Here is a 23052-nt window from a genome sequence, read left to right as displayed (position 1 = left end):
TCAACTCCCAGTTGCCCCCTTTGCTCTCAGGAACAATGGGTCTGAGACGTGTCCCCCTATGTGAGAAGGACAGAGAAAATGAGGCCAGAAACGGTCCTTCTCTTCTCCATTGTCAGAGCCTCCAAGATGCTGGTCTGTTGGGATCTAGCAGCAAATCGTACCTGCCCACCCTCGGCTCTCCAGATCCCCTCGCCTGCTTCCACCACCCACATGTTTAATAAGTGCCAGACAAAGAGGAAGGTCAGCAGCGGGGCAGGGGTACCTCAGCTCCTCCCTCCATCAGAGGGAGCCCTCAGGGCTCGCTGGGGCTGCTCTCAAACTCCTGGGCCCAGCAGAGGATACTGATGGGAGAGGAAGGCACACAGGCTGTCACAGCCAAGGGAGCACCTGTGGTACTCACCCTGCTCCCCCACCTGCCAGACCTCCATCTCCAGCGGTCACAGCAGAATATGGCAGAAACCGTTATCCAAAGAACGAGATGTGCTGACTTTTGACTTTTAGTTCCACCCCAGAGGTCATGTTTGCCCTTCAAGCTGGGAGGGCTCAGGGTTTGGAGGGACTTCTGTAGTTAAGTGTAAGGGGATGACAAGTTCTTAAACTCACGATGGACTTTGGGATGAAGTTGTGGCATTTTATTTTTCTACGCTTGCATATAAAGCAACGTGCATTCAAGGAGGTGATAAGTGTATTCCCGTAATTTCCTGGAAGATGAACGCCAAAGCTAAAGCTAAATCAAGGTGAATGTAATTTGCATAAAGAAGAGCCACATTAACAACGGGGAGGAAAATGCTGATCCCGTGAATACTGGAAAAAGTTCTCACGGATAAAATACAGAAATGACGCTTTAATAACGCACGTGATCACATTTTTATTAACAAAGGACGTCTTGTTTGGAAGCAAATACATCCTTGAGACGGGTCTGAAATTGATCCTCCAATTGGCAGAAATCCACACTACTTACATATTCTAATTATAGCTACAACCTGCGCTTAATGCAAACATTCTAAACTCTCAGTCACTTTATTAAGAACCAGAAAAGGGACTTCTTGAAGCATAATGAGGGCTACTCACAAGCTCTGAGAAAGAAAGCGAAGAGATGATTCTGCATAGAGCCGGAGAATGCCGGACGTAATTTATTTAATAAAAGTGCTTCGTGTCTCTTTTTTGGTTTAGGAATTGGTACAGCCTTAGGGGTTCAGACAGTACCGTGCTTCAGCACTGCTATTTCTAGGGCAAGATAAAAATGTGTATCAGAGAAAAGGAATCATTTATCATCGTAATGGTTACATCCCACTTTAGAAACCACTAGAGAGTGCTTAACATTTTTATTTCCAGCACGGTTTTCCTGAGTCTTCAGGTGACAAATGGGAACTGATACCAGACAGCTTTCTTTCCGTTTGTTCCTTATGAAAATGGTAGATGTGGAGCTCAGCTTCATCTGGGGTGACGCTCAGGTCTGTGCTTTCGCAGCCTGATCCTTCCCTTCCCACTTTGTGTGATTCCTTCAAAAGTCTCCAAAGGCAACATCTGGGTCCAGTCAAAGAAGACAGATGGGCTCCTTCTACCTCCTCTCCCGGCCCCTGGAGACCTCTTCCCGGGGCAGGGGCGGGGTCGGGGGGTGGGGGTGCATTCTATTTGAACGTAATGACAGGCTGACTCAATGTTTCCTGGGTAGTGTGTTCAGGGCATTCTTATCATTAGAACCCATTCTGTATCCTTACAGACCTCCTCATTATGGATGGATTTCTCTATTTCAAAACATTCCTAGGATTTCTAGATGCTGTCATTGAATCCTATTATTTTTCTTGTTATTCTTATGATTTTTCTTCTCTGACTTTCTACGGCCAGATCCTCTTCATCTGTCGTGGAACTGGAGGCCAATTTCCTAAAAATCATCTTTCTTGCTTACCATGGTTATTAACCAATAAAAGATTCAGAATTAATCTGGATTTCTTTGGTGCTGTGGCAACATCAAATCCTTGACATTTCTTCCTGGTGTTAAGACTTCATACATCGGAACCTAACCCGTTTAATCTTTCTTTGTTTCTTCCTCTTAAGAAAAAGGATCTAAATGTTCCACTTTGGTTATGGGAACTAAGGTGTTTGTAGATTAGTAATTAACAGTAAGAAAAAAAGTTTTATTGAACACTAACCGTGGGTCAGGTGCTAAGGTAAGGGCATTCAAGTATCTTCTCAATGCCCCTCCCCGAGGTAAATATCACATTATCTACATTTTGTCAATGAAGGTGAGACCTGGAGTCCACAGGGTTCATCCTTGTGTCCCAGGAAGGGCAAGATCTGGTGAGTACACGGGATCCCAGAGGGAGGAGCCCAGGTGCTGGGGCCACAGCACCCTGGAGAACTGAGCCATAAAGGTACACAAAGTGGAGGAGAAGACCTGGGACACACTCGCCTTCCGTAAGGGTGTCTTGAGCATTATTTCATATCCCAGCTAAGTTTCAGCCTGATCAACAAATCTGGAAAAATAACCCACTGACAGAAGAGGGGTGGTTTACCTAAATTTCCTAGGGGTGAGGTAGGCGCTGAGAGCACCAAGCCAGTCCAGGAAGCAAGCCCCCATGGGCTCCAGAATCCACGGCAGGTAGGTCAGCATGGAGCTCAATCCCACTCCCTCGCCCCAAAGAGCTGTCCAGATGGTCCAGTCTCGGCACCTTCTGACGATAACCAAATCCCACGTGGAGATGTCCCCACAGAGAGGATGGAGCGCGCGCGGGGACTCAGCAGTGGGGTTTGGGTTTGTGGTGCATGAACTGGCATTCTGGTTTCTGTATCTGTCCCTTCTGAGTTTGATTAAGGAGTGTCAATTCCCCGGAGCCTCATATATGGTGGGTGTACAGGCAGATTAAAACTCCTGAATCTGCAAACCAAGGAACCCAATCCTGTACCTTACTGACCCACAGGGGAGGGAACGTTTTGCCCTTTCCTTTACCTTCTCGGACCCTCTGCTTCTTCCTCCTTCCTCTGCCCCGCGGAGCAGAAGGTGGGAATCAGAGTCTGGGGTGTCTGCGAGGCCATCGTTATCACAGGGTGTGGTCACTGTGTTTAGAGGCTGGCCCTGGGGGTGGTGCTCCTGGCGGCCTCCTGGACCCCGTGAAGAGCCTGTGCTCTTGGAAAGTTCACCTGAGCACGTGCACCTCACCTGAGCATCCTCATTCTGGTCCTTACTCTTGAGCCCTATGCCATGAGGCTCACCAGGGTCCCAAGCACTGGACCGCACTCAGAGGGAGGGGAGAGGCCTGGCTCCGTCTATACCGAAACTACTCACTCCAATCCAGCTCTTGTCGGCTCTGAGCGAGGGTCCTGGGCACCCCCACAACCATTAATAACGTGGCACTTTGCTCCTCCTGAGCTGCCTGCAGCCCAGCTTGGGGGCTGGACAGGAGGCAGGCAGTCCTGGATTGATGTCTTGACTCTTAGCAGAGCCCACCAAGGAATTCCAGCCCTGAGACAGTGCCCAGGGATGCGAAAGGACCAGCAGCCTGACCCCGGAGCTGAGGTGGTGACCAAAACCTAGTCCTGCCTTCTGGGAGCCGGCAGTGCCCCTGGTGTGATGGAAAACTCCACACAGCATAAACGCAGAGAGCTCCTTCCTCTTATCACACTTCCCCCCCATGGAGAAGGGCATAGGGATGAACAAACAAATGTCTCTTGAGGTTAAACAATAATTTCAAGAATAATTTGCCATATCTTCACGGATCTCACTCTGTTTTCAATGTTTCATCTTACTTTACGTGATTTTGGTGTTTTGAGGCCAAAATGAACATTCACACTTCCTCACCCTCAGCACACTGACGCTTTGGACTGGATTGCTCTTTGCTTTGAGGGGGAGGGTGCTGTCTGGTGTGGTGTCCCCGGCCCCTACCCACTAGCAACCCCTGCTCAAATGCAACAACCAAAAATGTCTCTAACTGTCACCAAACGTCCCCTGGAGGGCGCGATCCCCTCTGGTTGAGAACCCATAGCTTTAAAAGGTGGCACTAGTCCTTGCTAATTTGGGGGTTAGGTTTGTGTAGTTTCGGTACTTGAACTTCTTCAGGCAGTGATCCCATTAAAACATCCTCACTTTACCCACCCCCGTCCCGTTTGTTTATTTGGGAATGACAGTCAGCATTGGGCAGAAAGCCCCTGCTGAGGGGCCAACATTTAGCCGGCTGGCTCCTGGCGAGTTTAACATTAGGTTTTGTGGGTGTCATTTGGTCAGTGTTCCTAGCACGTGGGGCGATATTTGGGGACCCTAAATTCAACACAAGGGCTCAGACCAGAGTGGGGACTGTCCTTTCTCTGCAGAGTCGGAGTCCCAGATAACCTGGAAGTCACTCAATCCCAAATATTTGACAAGAGCCCACTGACCTCTGTGAATGTGTGCCAGAGACAGGCAGGTGACGTGGTGAAGACATGAGTTCCAGGCACTGGAAAAGTCCTCGTTCTCGGTCGTCACCTGCCAAACTGACAGCAGAAAAATCACCGCTGATGAAATTCTGAGAGAATCGAATTTCCTAGCAAGGCAGATGGCGGACAATGCACATTTCAGCACAGCCAGTAAGCGGGGGTATGTTGCACGCAAGACCTACTGTAGGCTGACCCCTGTCACCCCCAAAAGCTATTCGTTAGATGGAGAAATGCCATAAACATACCGTGAGTCCAGTTTACGTGTTTCTATTAATTCCTCACACATACCAAGCATGGCCACCACCAATTCTTGAGCTCTGACAGGCATCGAAGAAACATTCGAAGGCGAGGGACACAGAACGTGAGACGGTTTTTAATCAGGTCACTCCATGCCTGGAGAACTCTAAACACCAGAACGAACTACTTAAATCTAATGTGCAACAGAACCTACCCCCCTTCCCTTCCCCCTCCCCCCCTTCCCTTCCCCCTCCCCCCCTTCCCTTCCCCCTCCCCCCCTTCCCTTCCCCCTCCCCCCCTTCCCTTCCCCCTCCCCCCCTCGTGCTCAGGTACTGCCACATGTTTTCAAATTCTTCCTTTTCTTTTTTCTTTTCTTTTGTCTTCTTCTCTTTTTCTTTTTTCTTAAAATTCTGCTTAAAAGCTTTTGCTTGAAATTCATTTCCTGACAGTTCTGGAGGCTGGAAGTCCAGTATCAGGGTGCCAGCACGGTCAGGTTCTGGTGAGACTCTTCCTGGCTTGCAGAAGGCTGCCTTTTTTCTATTTTCACATGGCAGAGCGAGAGTGGTCTCTTTCTCTTTTTATAAGGAAACTCAGCCCATCATGAATTTCCCACCCTCATGACCTAATCTAACCCTAATGACCTCTCAAAGGCCCCATCTCCAAATGCCATCACATTGGGAATGAGGGCTTCAACACATGAATTTGGGGGCGGGGACACAGTCGTGCAGTCCGTAACAACATTCCTTTTGATTTTCATTATAGAAATGTAGGTACAGATTCTTAGAGGAATCTTGTAATTGAAAGACCATGGACTTTGGGGCTTGAGAGAGAAAAGTTGAAACTATAGCCCATTACTATCCACCTTTGTGGTTAGGACAAATTATTTCACTTCTGAGCCATTAAAAATGTTTTTTTTTTTTAATTTAGATATAACTGACAATAGCAATATGTCAGTTTCAGGTGTACAACATAATGATTCAATATTTGTGTATATTGCAAAACGATCGCCACCATAAGTCTAGTTCACATCTGTTCACCATAGTTACAAACATTTTTTTTTCTTGTGATGAAAGCCCAGGGACTATAGTTAAAAATATAACCGCTTGTATATTTGAAAGTTGCTAAGAGAGTAGATCTTACAAATTCTCATCAAATTGTTTCTTGAATGCCTGTCACATCTGCAGCATTGGCATTTGGTAGTGGCCGTATTTGACACGTGTGGGGAACGAGCATCAAGGTGGAAATTAGACTCACAGGACATTTATGTCATTTATTCACCTAACGAGTAGCTTTTTTCAGCTCTACTCTGGGTAAGATGGTCTTTCAGTGACTCTAATGAAGGAAGTTGTTTGCTTTATTTTGTTTTTTTAATCAGAGGGAAGTGAAGAAATATAACTGGAATAAAATAAGAAAGAAGAAAATACACAGAAAAGAGAAAAAGGTGCTGAATCACAAAGGTGGCAGTCACAGTCATTTCGGGAAGGCAGATTCTTATCTGACCAGAGCAGAGTGTGAAATTTGGCACTCTGACTTTTTTTGTTTCTTCTTGCCTTTGTTTTCCCCCATGGAGAAGGGCAGTGGCACTCTGCAGTTAGCGCCGAGTCTACACTTGGAGGCTGAACCAGAGTTCGATCTTCTGGTCTGCTGGCTTTGACCACTTGATCATGGGATGGAATGTGCCCCATACACCTCTCAAAGGCCTCCCTGCCTAGGGTGGGGGACAGCACCCTCCCCCTCGAAGCAAACTGAACGGCTTGGTATTTAAACGTTCAGCAATTCTCTCTGCTCAAAGAAATAACACTCAAGTAGAAAGTTAGGCTGTCTGTATCTGCTTCCCATTTGCTTCCAACTCACACCCTGAGTCCTCTGGTTGGAAGGTCACCTGCCTTCCCCAGCTCCCCAGTTCTTCCAGGGCCTGGAGGACGGACTCCTTTGTAAAAATCCTCCTGTAACAGAGAGCTTTGTGCTCCAGTGGAAAAACTGGCAGCACAGAAAGCCTCTACCCACGTATAATTTAGCATGATTACCTGGGGCGGCAGGCACAGCTCAGAGGGCCATGTCACATGCGCCTCGGGGTCCCCACCTAAAACTGGGGCATCTCATGACAGTGGAGGGAGAGGATAATGTCTGTCTTGCTCCCTGCATTGGTGTCACAATTACAACTGAAAAGACACAGTGGAGATAGGCAATTCTCAAAGGAACAGCCCACAGAACATCTCCAGCAGAGGCGAAAACAACAGCTGGCCAAACACACTCATGGTCCTGAAACTCTCCCATCACGCTGCAGAGGAAAATGCCCAGAAATCCATGCTGAAGCCCAGTGGACAGGCCCCCTTAAACATGGATCAGCTGCCCTCCACCACTGCATGGGAAGGAGAGAGGAAGGATCAACTATAATGTGGAGGTGACCAGGTAGAATTGCAGACACTTTTAGATTTTTTTTAAGTCAACGTGTAAAGTAAGTTTTCACGGGACTGATCAAGAGAAAAGCAGGGACAGAAAACTGGCCGGACCACGTGGAACCCTGCTTGAACAAGGGACATCACATGGGAAAAGCTTGCAGAGGGACTTTTGCAAAACTGGCTGTGGCTTAACCCCTCCAACAGGATGAGGCAGAAGTAAAAAGCAAGTTCAAGTTAAGGGGAAAGGCCCCTTGCAGGCCTGCCAACCAGCTCCTGGGTGCTTTTCCTTACATGTCAACATCACTGTACTACTGCAGGACCCACTCGAGAAGGCTCAGTATAACCTCATCCTTGCTGGCAAGTGGCCCCTGGCACTGGCCACTTCCCAGATAGAAAGCCTGGCACGATTCACCCCCCACCGGACAGGACCCAGGACTTGGAATGTGTCGATAGGAAGGCAACTTTACGAGGGCAGATGCCCAGGAAAGCAACCGACTGGGAAGCCTCTGGTCCCTTGAGTTAGTTGATTGGCAGGAAGTAATAGGCTGAAGCCAGCTGAGGGCTGCACAGTGGTCCACATGCCTAGGCAGGGTGGCCTTTGAGAGGTGTGTGGGGCACACTCCATTCCATGATCAACTGGTCAAAGCGAGCAGACCAGAAGATCAAACTCTGGTTCAGCCTCCAAGTGTAGACTCGGTGCTAACTACAGAGTGTCACTGCCCGCAATTGTAACCCCGCTGACAATTGCCTTTGCAATGCACAAAAACATTGTAAAAAACAGAAATCAAATATCTAGCCCTGTAACGTTACAAAATCTGAACATGAGGTTTTTGGAGAAAGGATTTTAAAAATGACATGGTTGTTGTTTACTTCAAGTGGTAGAGCTGCTCCTGAAAACTTGTGTGTAAATTAGCCTTATGCAAAACAAACCCTTCTTAAAACGCACCAGGTAACAGACACTGTTTTAAGCCCCTTATGTGCATTTGTTCATTTAGCTTTCAGAAGCCCTGCAGGTAAGCATTAATGATACCTTTTATTATCTTCATTTTGCAGGTGGAAAACTGTGACACAGAAAGGTTGAGGAACTTGCCCAAGGCTGCAGAGCTGGGTTTGGACCGGGTACCCAGCTTTCTGAGCCCACATTCCTAATCACAGGGTACACTGCCTCCCAATGGACTCATGGGGAGTTAGTTCCCTGGCCAACACCTGTCCTTCCCAAATACACAGTTTATAAAGATGTATTGTCACACCTGGTCAGGTTTGGTGTGAACCACACCCCACACTTAAAGTCTCTAAGGGAAATAAATGCTTGTTTCCTTAATAAGTCATCATACAGCTAAGACAGAGCTGAACTCATAAAGAAACCCCTGCTGCCTTATCTTTGGTGGATGCCCATATCCATTCCCCCTTTTTCTTTCCTAGAAACACCCCAAATAGCTTTGGGTAGCAATATACCCAGTTAAAAACACTTAACTCCCTACAGAGGATCTACAAAAAAGCCTCAGCTAACGTCATATTTAATAGTCAAAGACTGAGTGCTTTCCCCCTAAGATCAGGAAGAAGATGAGGCTGTCCATTATCTCCACTTCTATTCAACATTGTACTGGGGGTCCTGGCCACAGCAATAAAGCAAGAAAAAGAAATTAAAGGCCTAGAATTTGGAAATGAGTAAGTAAGACAGTCTTCATACAAAAAGACATGATGTTTTATGTAGAAAATCCTAAGGAATATATAATAAAGCTACTAGGACTAATAAGCCAATTAAGCAAAATCACGAGATACAAGACTCTGACATACAAAAGTCAATTGTATTTCTGTATTCTAGAAATGAACGATGGGAACTTGAAATTTCAATGCTGTTGCAGTAACATCAAACATATGACATATTTACGGACACCTTTTACAAAGTACTTGCAATATCTGTACATGAAAACTGAAAAAAATGTTGCAGAAGGAAATTTAAAAGGAGCACCTAAATAAAGGGAGAGATATACGGTGCCTGTGGGTCAGAGAACTCCATATTGCTAAGACATCATTTCTTCTCACCTTGATCTACAGATTCAACACAATGCCAATCAAAATCCCAGCAAAAGCCGATGCAGGGGACATGGGTTCGTGCCCCGGTCCGGGAAGATCCCACATGCCGCGGAGCGGCTGGGCCCGTGGGCCATGGCTGCTGAGCCTGCGCGTCCAGAGCCTGTGCTCCGCAACGGGAGAGGCCACAACAGTGAGAGGCCCGCGTACCGCAAAAAAAAAAAATCCCAGCAGATATTTTTGTAGAAATTGAGAAGCTGATTGTAAAACATATGGAAATACAGAGGACTTAGAATAGTCAAAACAATTTTGAGGAAAAAAAAAAAAGGTGGACGATTCAATAACTGATTTCAACACTTACTATAATGTGACAGTAGACACAACAGTATGGTATTGGGATAAGAATGAAATGTAGATGAATGGAAAAAAGTAGAGAGTCCAGAAATAGAGCCACACATGCATGGTCAACTGATTTTCAGCAAAGTCACCAAGGTAACTGGGGAAAAAACAGTCTTTTCACCAAATGGTGCTAGAACAACTGAATAGCCACATGCAAAAACAAACAAACAAATGAATCTCACCCTTACTTCACACCATATACAAAAGTTAACTCCAAGTGGATCATGAACCTAAATGTAAGAGATAAATCTACAAAACTTCTGGAAGAAACTATGTGAGAAAATTCTAGTGATGTTGGGTTAGCTGAAGATTTCGTGATACATGACACAAAAAGGTTGAATTTCACCAAAATTAAAATTCTGCTCTTTCTGACACTCTTAAGAAAATGAAACCATGGGTAATGGATTAAGAGAAAATATTTGTGAATCACATATATAATAAAGGGCTTCCATACAGAATTTATAAAGACAACTTACAATTCAATAGTAAGAAAACAAAATCCAGTTAAACAGGTGAGAAATTTGAACAGACACTTCACCAAACAATACAAACGAATGGCAAATAAACACATGAAAAAGATTTGAGAAATGCAAATCAAGACCACAATGAAATACCACTCTACACCCACTAGAACGGCTAAAATGAGTAAGACAGGCTATGTTAAATACTGAGGATGCAGGGCAACTAGAAGTTATTGCTGTTGGGAATGCAAGTGGTTCAGCCGCTTTGGAAGGCAGCTTGGTGGTTTCTTATAGAGTTAAACATATACCTACTATGAACCCAGCCATTCCACTCCTAGATATTTACAAAAGATAAATAAAAACGTATGTCCATACAAAGACTGGCACGAGAATGCTCATAGAAGCTTTGTTCATACTAGCAAAACTGGAATCAATCCACATATCCACCAACTGGTTAATGGATAAACAAATTGTAGGGCATCTGTACCAAGGAACAGTACCCTACATTAAAAAGGGACACCCAACGACTTGGATGGATCTCAAAAGCATTTTGTTAAGTGACAGAAGCCAGATATAAGAGACTATGCACTATGCTATTCCATTTATATTATATTATAAAAAAGGCAAACTTACAGCAAAAGAAAAATCAGTGTTTTCCAGGAGTCAGAGTCAGGGGAAGGGAAGAGACGAAAAGGGGCACAAAGAAATGTTTTTGGGGTGATGGAAATGTTCTATTGTGGTGGTGATTATAGGACCATATGCATTCGTCAAAGCTCATTGATAAAACACTTGAAATTGGTGAATTTTAATATATAAAAATCATATATTTTATTTTACAATATATATGTTTATAATTATATTTATATATACATAAAGTAAAAAGCTGACATTTTTTAAATGCTCACCTTCCCAGACTCCTTTGCAACCAGGCTTAGACATGGGACCCCCACGGCCAATGAAAGTAGGCAGAGGTTTACTGGGTGGTGCTTCTGTGAAAACTGTTTTCCTGATAAAAGAGAGCCTGAGCTGGCATGTGCCTTCTTCTCTTTGTCCTTTTTCTAGTTTCCTGCTTGGAACTCAGCCACCTTGTGGGTGTAAGAACAGTTAAAAGCCACACTAAGGAGCTGTATTAGTTCCCTAGAGGTGCTGTGACAAATCACCACCATCTTGATGACTTAAAACAACAGACACTTATTCTCTGACAGTTCGAGAGGCTGGAAGTCCAAAATCTAGGTATGGGCAGGGCCATGCTCCCCACAAAGGCTCTAGGGGAGAAGCCTTCCTTGCCTCTCCTAGCTTCTGGTGGTTGCCAGCAACCTTTGCATTCCTTGGCTTGTGGACCAATGACTTGAATATCTAATATCTGCCTCCATTTTCACAAACCATTCTCCTCTGTGTGTGTCTCTAGGTCTCTCCTTTTCCTGTAAGGACACCAGTCATATTGGAGTAAGGCCTACCCTACTTCACTACGACCTCATTTTAACTTGGTTATGTCTGCAAAGACCCTATTTCCAAATAAGGTCCCTTTTATAGATACTGGGGGTTAGGACTGAACATATCTTTTGGAGTGGGGGTGCTACACAATTCAACTCACAACAGGAGGGCAGAGGGGTAGATAGCAAGAGCAAGGGGCCCAGCTTTAGCCGTGGACTCACCGTGCCTGTCTTCTGCATTCTTTGGGCTTCCGTCTTTTTTTTTTTTTTTTAATTAGTTCATGTCTTTTATTAACCAATCCTACCCAGCCATGTGGAGATCTTTCTTGTCCTTTCAGATGTTTGAGGTCTCCTGCTAGTGTTCAGCAGGTGTTCTGTGAGAATTGCTCCATTTGCAGATTTATTTTTGATGTATTTGTGGGCAGAGGTGAGTTCCACATCTGTCTACTCCGCCATCTTGATTGGAGCCCCTAGGCTCCTGTTTTGGCAGCATTTAAAGCACTCCTCCCTTGGTACTCAGCCCCAAATCCATTTGCTATGTCCTTTGAATTTGTTTTCGGTGCCCACTCTTGAATCTACCCTCTCCCTTTTAACCTTACTGTGGATAGAGGGTGGAATCAGGTGGAAGAAAGAGTCCAGTCCTGACCAATAACCATACACGTTCGCCGAGCTTGGATATCAGATTCTACGGCTCACTTCGGGTACCACGTGTCTTAAATTATGCCCATCCAATATGGAGAACAAAACAATATGCAGTTACTTAAACAAGTTATATGAAGTAAAGTAGGTCAAACAATGATTTTTCCCTCACTTTCCACTTTTCTCCCTCAGGAGAGCTGCTCCCACTGCCCTCAGCAGCCCAGCCCCTAGACTTGTGAGCCCTTGTCCAGGAGAGAGTAAACCCTGTACCTGCCCAGCAGATGATCACCTCGTAGAGTAATGGAAATGGTGCACCCCAAATCATCCAGGCTGCAGAGTCTTTTTCTTCTCCTTCTTTTCCTTCTCTGTAGTAGGTAGAGCCTGTGGCCTTGCTTCACCAGACCTACCCCGCCTCCAGCACATGCTCACCTGGCCTCACCTCTGTTTTGCTGTAGATCCCTCTGTAGCCCGTGTGCTTCCCACTCAGCCCTGGCTGGGGAGGCTGGGGTCTCCCTGGGTCCGGTCTGCATCTCCCTCTGACGGCACCCTTGGCATGGCCAGAGCACGAGGCTTCCGCCGCCATCCCCACAAGGCCAGTCCTCACCTACTCAGCCCACACCTCCACCTTCCGGCCTCTCTTCCTGTTTGACTTTCTGTCTTGTTTTTGTGCGTGTGGGGTGGGGTGGGTGTGTGGTCCATATATATTTTTCTGCCTTCCAGTATTTTTTAATATCTATCTTTTTTTCATCTTTCTGTATTTCTCTCCCAAAATGACTCCTTTCTCTCTTTTTTGGTAACCTTACTTCACCACTTTTCCCTTGTCTATATTTTTAATGTTTCTGGAGTTTTCTGCATTTCTGTATTTTTTCTTTTTTTTCTGCGGTACACGGGCCTCTCACTGTTGTGGCCTCTCGTGTTGCGGAGCACAGGCTCCGGACGTGCAGGCTCAGCGGCCACGGCTCACGGGCCCAGCCGCTCCGCGGCATGTGGGATCTTCCCGGACCGGGGCACGAACCCATGTTCCCTGCATCAGCAGGCTGACTCCCAACCACTGCGCCACCAGGAAAGCCCTGTATTTTTTCTATTTTTTCTGAGGTTTTGTTTTTCTATTTTTTTCTCTATCATATTTCTGTGTCTGCATTTCTGTCTTTTTTTCCTGTGTCGTTTGAGCTGTCTTTTCTCCTGTCCCCTCTATCCCTCTTTCCTTATGTGTTTGCCCACCATGTTATTTCTCCCTTTTCTCTTCAGGTTTGTTTCCAGATTAAGCTTGGTTCCCTCTGGGTGGCTTTGAGCAGAGGACCCCCTTCCCGCCACCTGCAGCCTCTCTCCCTGAACTCTGCCCTCTCCCCAATTCTGCCGCCCTCTTCCTGCACCAATGGGAAGGTGCTGGTTTGTCTCCCACTAACTTCTCAAAGAAAGCAGGGTGGTTGGGTCCACCAGCTGTCAGCTCACTGGTGGCTTCCTGAACTGGGAATATGGGATTCTTGATACCTTTACCCTAAGCTTTGAACCTGAGCTACAATTCCAGGAGAGCCAGTTAAATAAATCTCAGCCAACATCCTACTATATGCACAAAGTATATGTATGTGTGTGTGTGTATATATATATTATATATGTGTGTATATATATATTATATATGTGTGTGTGTATATATATATTATATATGTATATATATATATAAATGAGAAAGGACACTGGAGGGCACCCTTATGTCCACTGTTCCAGCTTGTTTCCTATGAGGAGAAGTAAATGTTCTCAAGATGCCCCAGAGAGGGCTGTGTCCTGGCTTTGGGGACCTGAGGGGAGGGGCCGGCCATGAGGTTCATGCTCATCTCAGAGACTGGGTCAGAGTTTGAACCCAGGGCCCTTGGCTCTAGCACCCCACCCCACCCCGAGACCCTTGCTGGGCCCCAGCTCTGCACTAGGCTCACTGCACCAGAATCCCCCCTTCCCTCAGAAGGTGGCAGGTGGCAGCATTGCAGGGCTGAGGGGGTGGAAGAGCCCTTGTGTGGGGAGATGAGTCACCTGGCTGCAAGGCTGGGATTCCCACACAAACACACCATGAGAACGATGGCTGCTATGATAGTATGAAAGTGCCCGGCATTGGGGACCTCCCCAACACACCCACATGCTCCGCAGCGCTGGCCGTGGATGGTGAAGACATTCTGGTTTTAGGGTGAGTCCCAGGCAAGTCCAGTAACTGTCCCTAGATCTGGAACACAGATGTATCTTGTCTGCCAGGGCGTGCCTTGTCCCCAGCTGCCAACAAAGCTGTGTGAGCACAGACCTGGCCCCCTTCCCTCGGCCCTCGCTGTTCACACAGAGGGCTCCCCCACAGACAGCCTGGGCCACAGCAGCAGAGAAAGCATCCTCCCCTACGGTGCTGGGAGCAGGTTCTCCATACGCGTGCATTCAAAGGCTCCCCTCCACCCTGAACTGTCCAGTCTCAGAGCACTCCCTCCGCTGCTTCAGAGATGTGCACGTCCCCTTCTCTCCACCTCCCCCACCGACAACTCCCCCTCCCCCAGGTTCCCCGCTCTGGTCTCCCTCCTGCCAAGTGGGCATATCCATCCATCGGAGCCCTTGCCACGCTGCTCTGACCAGGGCAGGACTGCGACCTGTCTGGCACCCAGCCCAGTGGTCAGGGCCAATGAGCACATGAAGGACCCTCGCTCACAGACGCTGGGAGTCGAGGTCGATTCCAGGGGAAGGGGTGGAATGCAATTGGATTCAGAGGGCATAGAAATAGCGAGAGGAAATTCAGTAGAGAGGAGTATACACAGCAAGGTGTGTGGGGCTCCAGGTCAGCCTTCTCACTGCATGGCAGCTACAGCGTCTGCAGGTTTTGGGAGGATTGCCAGGGTCTCTGCAGACTCTTCTCTCTTCTCTCACCTGCACTGTCCTCCAGGCTCTGGTCTGGGGCCTGGCAATATGAACAGACCCCAAAGACAGAGCCCTTTCCTAGCCAAGACCTGACTATTTTTGTGAGGCACATAAAAGATCCAGGAGTAGGGATGGGCAGGGGGGGACACACATGTTTGATCTGACCTGTTTCTCAATCTTTTCGCCACTAAAGCTTGACTGAAATTGTCAAAACATGAAATCAATAAGGTCTTGGCAAAAGGCTCCTACAATTGAATACATTACTTCCCAATTTCTCCTCCTTTTCCCTTTTCATGTCAAATGAAGAGTCTGCTTTTTATTACTTAGCCTTTCAGAAGAGAAAACAATTGTTGGATGATACAACCTCTTTGGTCATGTAAGCGTACATTTGAATCCATGCTTCTGAAATCGATCTTGATCATTTTCAACAACAGATATGTAAACAAGCAAATGCTGGATGCCATTTTCCTTTCTGAACAGTGTCCTCATTTTACAAGTTCCTTCGAATGTTCCGGTGGATGGAGGGATAGAGGTAGGGGTGGGGGTGGGAATCAGGAAACCATAAATAGATTTAACAGGCACCAAAGCATGCATTTGGAGTACCGTCAGCTAGAAAGATCTTGTTTCAATAACACGATCTTCGCATTTAGCTGAAGACTAACTTATGGGGCCTGACTGCCCTTAGTGACTGCTTAAAGCTGACATAAGGCAGAATAACGTACATTTAATATGTGAAAGAAATTAGCCCTCAAGATCTTTGTTTCCTGAATCTCTGCAGCAGCTCAGCTGGTGCTTGGCACACAAGACAGCTGGAGGAGGCCTTCTTGGGGCGGTGAGGGAAAGGCAAGGGGTACAGCACACAGAAAACTCACCCCATGGGGGTCTAGAGTGAACTCGGGGAACAACAGATTGAGAGGGAGAGCACAGAACCCACTGCAATTTGGACTCCGTAGGGCTCTGCGCTTCCATGTCCACGAATGGCATCCTATCTTCCCCAGCCACAAACGGGAGCCCCAGCGGCATTCTTGACTCCACCTTCAGCCATGACCCCCATCACTTGCAGGGAAGCTGGAAGGTTCTCAACCCCGCACTCAGGGCGCACAGGGCTCCCCGCAGTGAGGACCCGCCATCACCGCCACAGTCACCCTCTGGCCAGCATCTCCAGCCCGGGAACTGGGATGCCTATGTCTCGATGCTCAGCCTGAACCTGACAGTCACTCACTCACATCACATGCCTCGCCTCCAAGGTCCTGCTCCCCTTGCTGGGGGATGGTGTGAAAGGGCGTGCTCTGCCGGTCACCATGCAGGACTCAGCTCAAGGACGCTCCTTCCGAGAGCCACCCGACACAGAAAATGGCCCTCTCCCTGCTCCAGACCCCTCTCACTGCACATCCCCCCTGACCCTAACTGCCACCCATCCCTCCAGCTGAGAGTCCGTATCTTAGTCATCCTTGAAGTCCCAGAACTCACACGGTGCAGGGCGCGCTATGTCACTGAGCAGCATCTGTCATACAAGGAACTATTCAGTAAAAATTCAAACGTTTACAGGTCTTCTTTTTTTTTCTTAATTGTTTATTTAAATCTATATATCTGAAGCTCCGATGAAGCACTTTTTTTTTTTTTTTTTTGCGATACGCGGGCCTCTCACTGCTGTGGCCTCTCCCGTTGCGGAGCACAGGCTCCGGACGCGCAGGCTCAGCGGCCACGGCTCACGGGCCCAGCCGCTCCGCGGCGTGTGGGATCCTTCCGGACCAGGGCACGAACCCGTGCCCCCTACATCGGCAGGCGGACTCTCAACCACTGCACCACCAGGGAAGGCTGAAGCACTTTTACTTCACTGTCACTCAGAGGCTTCTATTTTTGGCTAACCTTTTGGAATTCTGAAACAGCACCCATCTCATTATGTTGAGACGACCACTGCGTGAGCCTCTGTGTGCTCCTATGTGCTCAGCAGGGAGAGGGCTTTGAGACACTTGTGAGTAAGGGGTGAATTAACACTAGGGGTTAAAACACAACAAAACAGCCTATTAGGAAAGCCTGAGCTGTTGGCGAGCGGGAAAGGAAGAGCAGCAGGTGGCCGAGAGCTGCCACATGAAGTTCTAGGGTCAATAGGTGGTGGTCTGTCCCACCGCCAGGCTGCTAAGCTGATGAGGGGATGGGCTGGACTTAACACTGGCTGACTTGGGAGGCCAGGCTGGGAGGTGTTAAGCCCTTTATAGGGACGTATGTGATTCCCTCCTTTGCATTACGCTGTGTCCTAATGTCATACACCTGTGAGCTTGGTTGCACATTCCTCATGGAGGCCCCTGCAGCCTGGCAAGTTTGCTGTTTCCCTTTTCTTAGCCCTGCTATCAGGGTGTTGGCTGTAGGCAAAGTGCTGGGCCCTAGGCTGTCTCTCATCACAGCAAGAACTTGACAAATGTCCTGATCCCAGCTGACCATAATGGTCTGCCCACTGGCCTTGAGGAAGGGCAGAATAAATAGAATAATAGGCTCATTGCTGTTCACCCAAATTCTACAGTTTCCAGTAGTATCAAGCCCCAGGATGTGTCAACCCCCTAATCACAGAGAACTTGAAGAAACTGTTGTTAAAGCCCATAGTGAACACCATACTTGACAGTGAAAGGTTGAAAGCTTTTCCTGTAAGATCAGGAATAAGATAAGGATGCCCACGCTCGCTATCCTTATTCAACATAGTACTGGAAGTCCTAGCCAGAACAATTAGACAAGAAAGAAATAAAGGCATACAAATTGGAAAAGAAGAAGTAGAATAGTTTCTATTTGCAGATGATATGATCTTATATATAGAATATCCTAAAGAGTCCCCCCAAAAACATTACAACTAATAAATGAATTCAGTAAAGTTGTAGGATACAAAGTCAAAATACAGAAATAAGCTGCATCTTTCTACACTAACAGTGCAATATCTGAAAAAGAAATAAAAACAATCTCATTTAGAGTTGCATCAAAAACCAATAAATTAGGGCTTCCCTGGTGGCGCAGTGGTTGAGAGTCCGCCTGCTGATGCAGGGGACACGGGTTCGTGCCCCGGGAAGATCCCACCTGCCACGGAGCGGCTAGGCCCGTGAGCCATGGCCGCTAAGCCTGTGCGTCCGGAGCCTGTGCTCCGCAACGGGAGAGGCCACACAGTCAGAGAGGTCCGCGCACCACAAAAAAAACAGAAAACAAAACAAAACAATAAATTAACCAAGGAAGTGAAAGATCTGTACGCTGAAAACTATAAGATGAAAGAAATTGAAGAAGACAAAAATAAATGAAACAATATACCATGTTCATGGATCAGAAAAATGAATATTGTTAAAATGTCCATACTACCCAAAGCAATCTACAGATTCAAAGCAAACCCTATCAAAAATGGTTTTTTTCCCCCAGAAATACAAAAAAAAAGTTCTAAAATTCATATGGGACCACAAAAGATCTCAAATAACCACAACAACACTGAGAAAAAACAAAACTGGAGATATCACACTTTGAGATTTCAAACTATATTACAAAGCTACAGTAATCAAAACAGTGTGGTGTTGGCATAAAAAAAGGACACACAGAGCAATGGAACAGAATCAAGAGCCCAGAAATAAAGCTATGCATGTATGGTCAACTAATATTTGACAAGAGAACCATGAATACACAATGGGGAAAGGATAGTCTCTTCAATAAAATATGTAGAAGAGTGAAATCAGACCCCTATCTTACACAACTTACAAAAATTAACTAGAAATGGATTATAGACTTAAATATTAAGACCTGAAACCATAAAACTCCTAGAAGAAAACAATGTCTTGACAACAATTTTTTTGGATTTGACACCAAAAGCACAAGCAACAAAAGCAAAAATAAACAAGTGGGACTATATCAAACTAAAAAGCTTCTACACAGCAAAAGAAACAAATCAACAAAATGAAAAGGCAACTTGCAGAATGGGTGAAAATATCTGCAAACCATCTATGTGATAAGAGGTTAATACCCAAAATATATAAGAAACTCATACAACTCAATTGTTTAAAAAAACCCAAAAAAACAAATAATCCAATTTTTAAAATGGGCAGTTGACCTGAATAGACATTTTTCCAAAGAAGACATACAAATGGCCAAAAGGTACTTGAAAAGATGCTCAACATCACTAATCATCAGGGAAATACAAATCAAAACCACAATGAGATATCACCTCATACCTGTTAGAATGGCTATAATCAGAAAGACAAGAGATAAAAAGTGTTGGTGAGTATGTGGAGAAAAGGGAATCCTTGTGCACTGTTGGTGGGGATGTAAATTGGTACAGCCCCTATGGAAAATAGTATGGAGGGTCCTAAAAAAATTTTAAATGGAACTACCATATGATCCAGAAATCCCACTTCTGGGCATTTATCTAAAGGAAATGAAATCACTATCTTGAAGAGATATCTGCACTCCTATGTTCACTGCAGCATTATTTACACAAACCAAGATATGGAAGCAACCTAAGTGTTCGTATATATACATATATACACACACACACACACACACATATACAATGGAATATTATTCAGCATAAGAAAGAAGGAAATCCTGCCATTTGCAACCACACAGATAGACCCTGAGGTCATTATGATAGGTGAAATAAGACAGACATAGAAAAACAAACACTGTATGATCTCATTTATATGTAGAATCTAAAAAAGCTGAAGTCATAGAAACAGAGTAGAATGGTGGCTGTCAGGGGCTGGGGGCAGGAGAAATGGACACATGTTGGTCAAAGGGTACAAACTTCCAGTTACAAGAGGAATAAGTCCTGGGGATCTAATGTATAGCGTGGTGACTATAGCTAACACTATTATACTACATACTTGTAAGTTGCTAGACAGTAGATCCTAAATGTCTCACTCTCCACCAAAAATGTAATGATGTGAGCTGGTGGGAGTGTTAACTAACACTATTGTGGTAATCAGTGTACCATATATGAATCATCACGTTGTACACCTTAAAATTACACAATGTTCTATGTCAATTATATCCAATAAAGCTGAAAAAAAAGGAGAGACCCCCCAAAAAGAAACTGTTGTTTAGTATTCAGTCACTTATACCAAGTCAAACTCACCAGGAATTAGGGTGCCATAAATTAGAAAAATGTCATTTCTATGGTATGCTCTTCAACCATGAGCCCAGAGTTTGGTACGTGTCCCCATAGATCTGCCTCTCTCTGAAACTAAGCTGTCTTGTCCCCTTGCCCTGTCTGGGCGACTTTCCCAATGGTCCATGCCTGGGCCTTCCTTACCACCTTGGTCAGGGCCCTGCTTCCTGGAGTCCAGCCTCTGGGATGATCTCTCTCTATTAGATCTCTAATAGAAGGTTCAGAATCTCTAGGGTATGTCTGCCTGACATCGAGCAGCCCTCAATAGCTCACCTCTTGCCAGACTCCTGTGACCCTGGCCACTGGCCCAGACCTCCCGCGTCATCTGTCACCATGCTCTCTGGATTCCATGCTGCTGGCTGGCCTGGGCACCCACAACTGTGTTTTGGTGTGACACTGAAAACTGTCTAGCACAGAACTGACACTTGGTGAATGTTGTTGCCATTAGCCATTTCTTCTTTTCCCCAATTAGCGTATCAAGATTCAGCAGCTGAATCTTGGAAACTTCTAAGTTTCCGATTTCATATACAAAAAAATGATAAGTGCCTGTAACGCAAACAACCTAAATGCTGTGAGGCACCACTTAAGTTATATCTTTAAATTTTTAAATTGAGGAATAAGAGGCATACAGTCAGATGCATAAATCTTAAGTTGACAGCTTGATGATTTTTTACATGTGTATGTAACCATGTAACCACCCAGGCCAAGGTATAGAAATTTCCCAGACCCTGTTCTGTACTCCCTCTCTGTCAGTACCAGTCTCCCACTCTCTGATCCCCAGATAACCATCTGCTAATTTCACCCCTTCTTGAATGAATGTCATATAAATGGAATCATGCATTATTAATTTTTTCTGCCAGACTTCTTTCACTACACATAACATCTGTAAAATTCACTTATTTGGTTGCAGGTAACAGTACTTTATCCCTCTTTATTGCTGGATACAATTCCGATGTATGAAGATACCACAACTGGTTTATCCAGACTCACATTGATGAACATTCGGGTCGTTTCCAGTTTTTGACTATTATTGATACAGCTGTTATAAACATTCTTGTATAAGTCTTTTTGTGAGCAGGGTTTCATTTTTCTTGGGTAAATACCTAGGGAGGAAAGTGCTGGTCGTAGGGTGGGTACATAATTAACTTTACAAGGAGCTGCCAAACTGTTTTCCAGAATGGGTATTGCTATTTTACACTACCAACAGCAATTATGAAAGTTCCCCTTGTTCCATACTGTCACCATGATTGAATTTCATCAATCGTTTTAGTTTAACAAAGTGCAGTGGGTGTGTCGTGGTATATCACTGTGGTTTTAATTTCAATTTCCCTGATGACTAATACGATTGAGCAAAGTTTAATGTGCTCATTACCATTCTTTTTTTTTTTTAATTTAATTAATTAATTTATTTATGGCTGTGCTGGGTCTTCGTCTCCGTGCGAGGGCCCTCCCTAGCTGAAGCAAGCGGGGGCCACTCTTCATCGCGATGTGCGGAGCCCTCACTATTGCGGCCTCTCCCGCTGCGGAGCACTGGCTCCAGACGCGCAGGCTCAGTAACTGTGGCTCAGGGTCCCAGCCGCTCCGTGGCACGTGGGATCCTCCCAGACCAGGGCCCGAACCCGTGTCCCCTGCATTGGCAGGCAGACTCTCAACCACTGTGCCACCAGGGAAGCCCCCATTACCATTCTTTTATTTCTTTTGTGAAGTGTCTTTCAAGTCTCGTGTAATTTTTCTTAGATTATGTCTTTTTGTTACTAAGTTAGAGGAGGTCTTTATGTATTCTGGATAAAAGTCTTTTGTCAGATACATGTGTTGCAAATAACTTCTCCAAGGTCATGGCTTATCTTTTTGCTTTCTTATTGGTATCTTTTGGAGAACAATTTGTTTTTAATTTTGAAAAAATTCCAATCAATCAATATTTAATTGAATGGTTAGTGCTTTTTATCTTTTTTCTAAGAAATCTTAGTTTTTACCCCAATGCCAAAGAGATGATATCCTATGTTTTCTTCTAAAAGTTTTATAGTTTTCACTTTCACTTTAAGTCTATGGTCAATTTCAAATTAATTTTTGTGTATTATGTGAGGAATAGGTCAAGGTTCATTTTTTTATCGTTTGGATAGTTAGCTGTTTGTTGCACAATTTGCTGAAAAAATTTCTCTCTTCATCATTTAATTTCCTTTGTACCTTTGTAAAAAAATCAAATGAACATATATTTGTGGGTCGATTTCTGGACTCCATAGTGTTTTACTGATCTATTTGTTTATCTTTATGCCAATCCCATACTGTCTGGATTATCGGAGCATTAGCATTAACTCTAAAATCAGGTAGTACAAGACTTGCACATTTCTTCAACTTTTTTCATAGTTGTTTTGGCTATTTTAGGCTATTTGTATTTCCACATGAATTGTCAAATCAGCTCGTGAGTTTCTACAAAAAGTCCTGCTGCAATTTTGACTGAGATGGTGTTGACTCTAAAGACCAATTTAAGGAGAATGAACATCACAGCAATACTGAATCTTTCCATGCACAAACATGATATACTTTTCCACTTCTTTAAGTTTTCTTTAATTACCTTCTGCAATGTCTTATAGTTTTCTATATACAGATCTTTCACTGTTTGAATTTTTATTGTAAAATATATTCCTAAGAACTTTATGTTTTTTAATGATATTATAAATTTAATTTAATTTAACATTTTGTTTTCCAATTGTTTATTGATAGTGTATAAAAATAAAATTTATTTTGGATACTGAGTTTGTATCCTGTAACTGTGTATTGATTTACTAGCTCTGGTAGAGTTTGTGGGTATTCTTGGTAAAGTCTTTCATATTTTTTATTTAAACAACTATTTCATCTGCAAATTAAGACAGATATATTTCTTCCTTTACAATATTTGTCATTTATTTCTTTTTCTTGCCTAGCTGTTGCACAGCTAGGACCTCCAGTGTAATGTCAAATAGAAGTGGTGATAGTGGACATTCTCACCTTGCTCTCCCTCTTAGTGAGGAAAGCGGGCAATATTTCCC

General features: G+C 45.0%; 1 protein-coding gene across 1 annotated transcript in view; it reads right to left on the bottom strand.

The window, feature by feature from the left end:
- The window catches only part of ACOXL (acyl-CoA oxidase like), a 364932-nt gene that overhangs the window by 75999 nt on the left and 265881 nt on the right, over positions 1-23052 (bottom strand). Inside the window, 1 exon segment of the mRNA XM_065891630.1 lies at positions 4372-4459. Within this exon segment, the coding sequence (XP_065747702.1) occupies positions 4372-4459 (88 nt within the window).

This window comes from Phocoena phocoena, chromosome 14 (assembly GCF_963924675.1).
Source record: "Phocoena phocoena chromosome 14, mPhoPho1.1, whole genome shotgun sequence".
Classification (NCBI taxonomy): Eukaryota; Metazoa; Chordata; class Mammalia; order Artiodactyla; family Phocoenidae; genus Phocoena; species Phocoena phocoena.
Note: the sequence above shows the minus strand (reverse complement) of the source record. Positions and strands in the feature narration are given on the sequence as shown.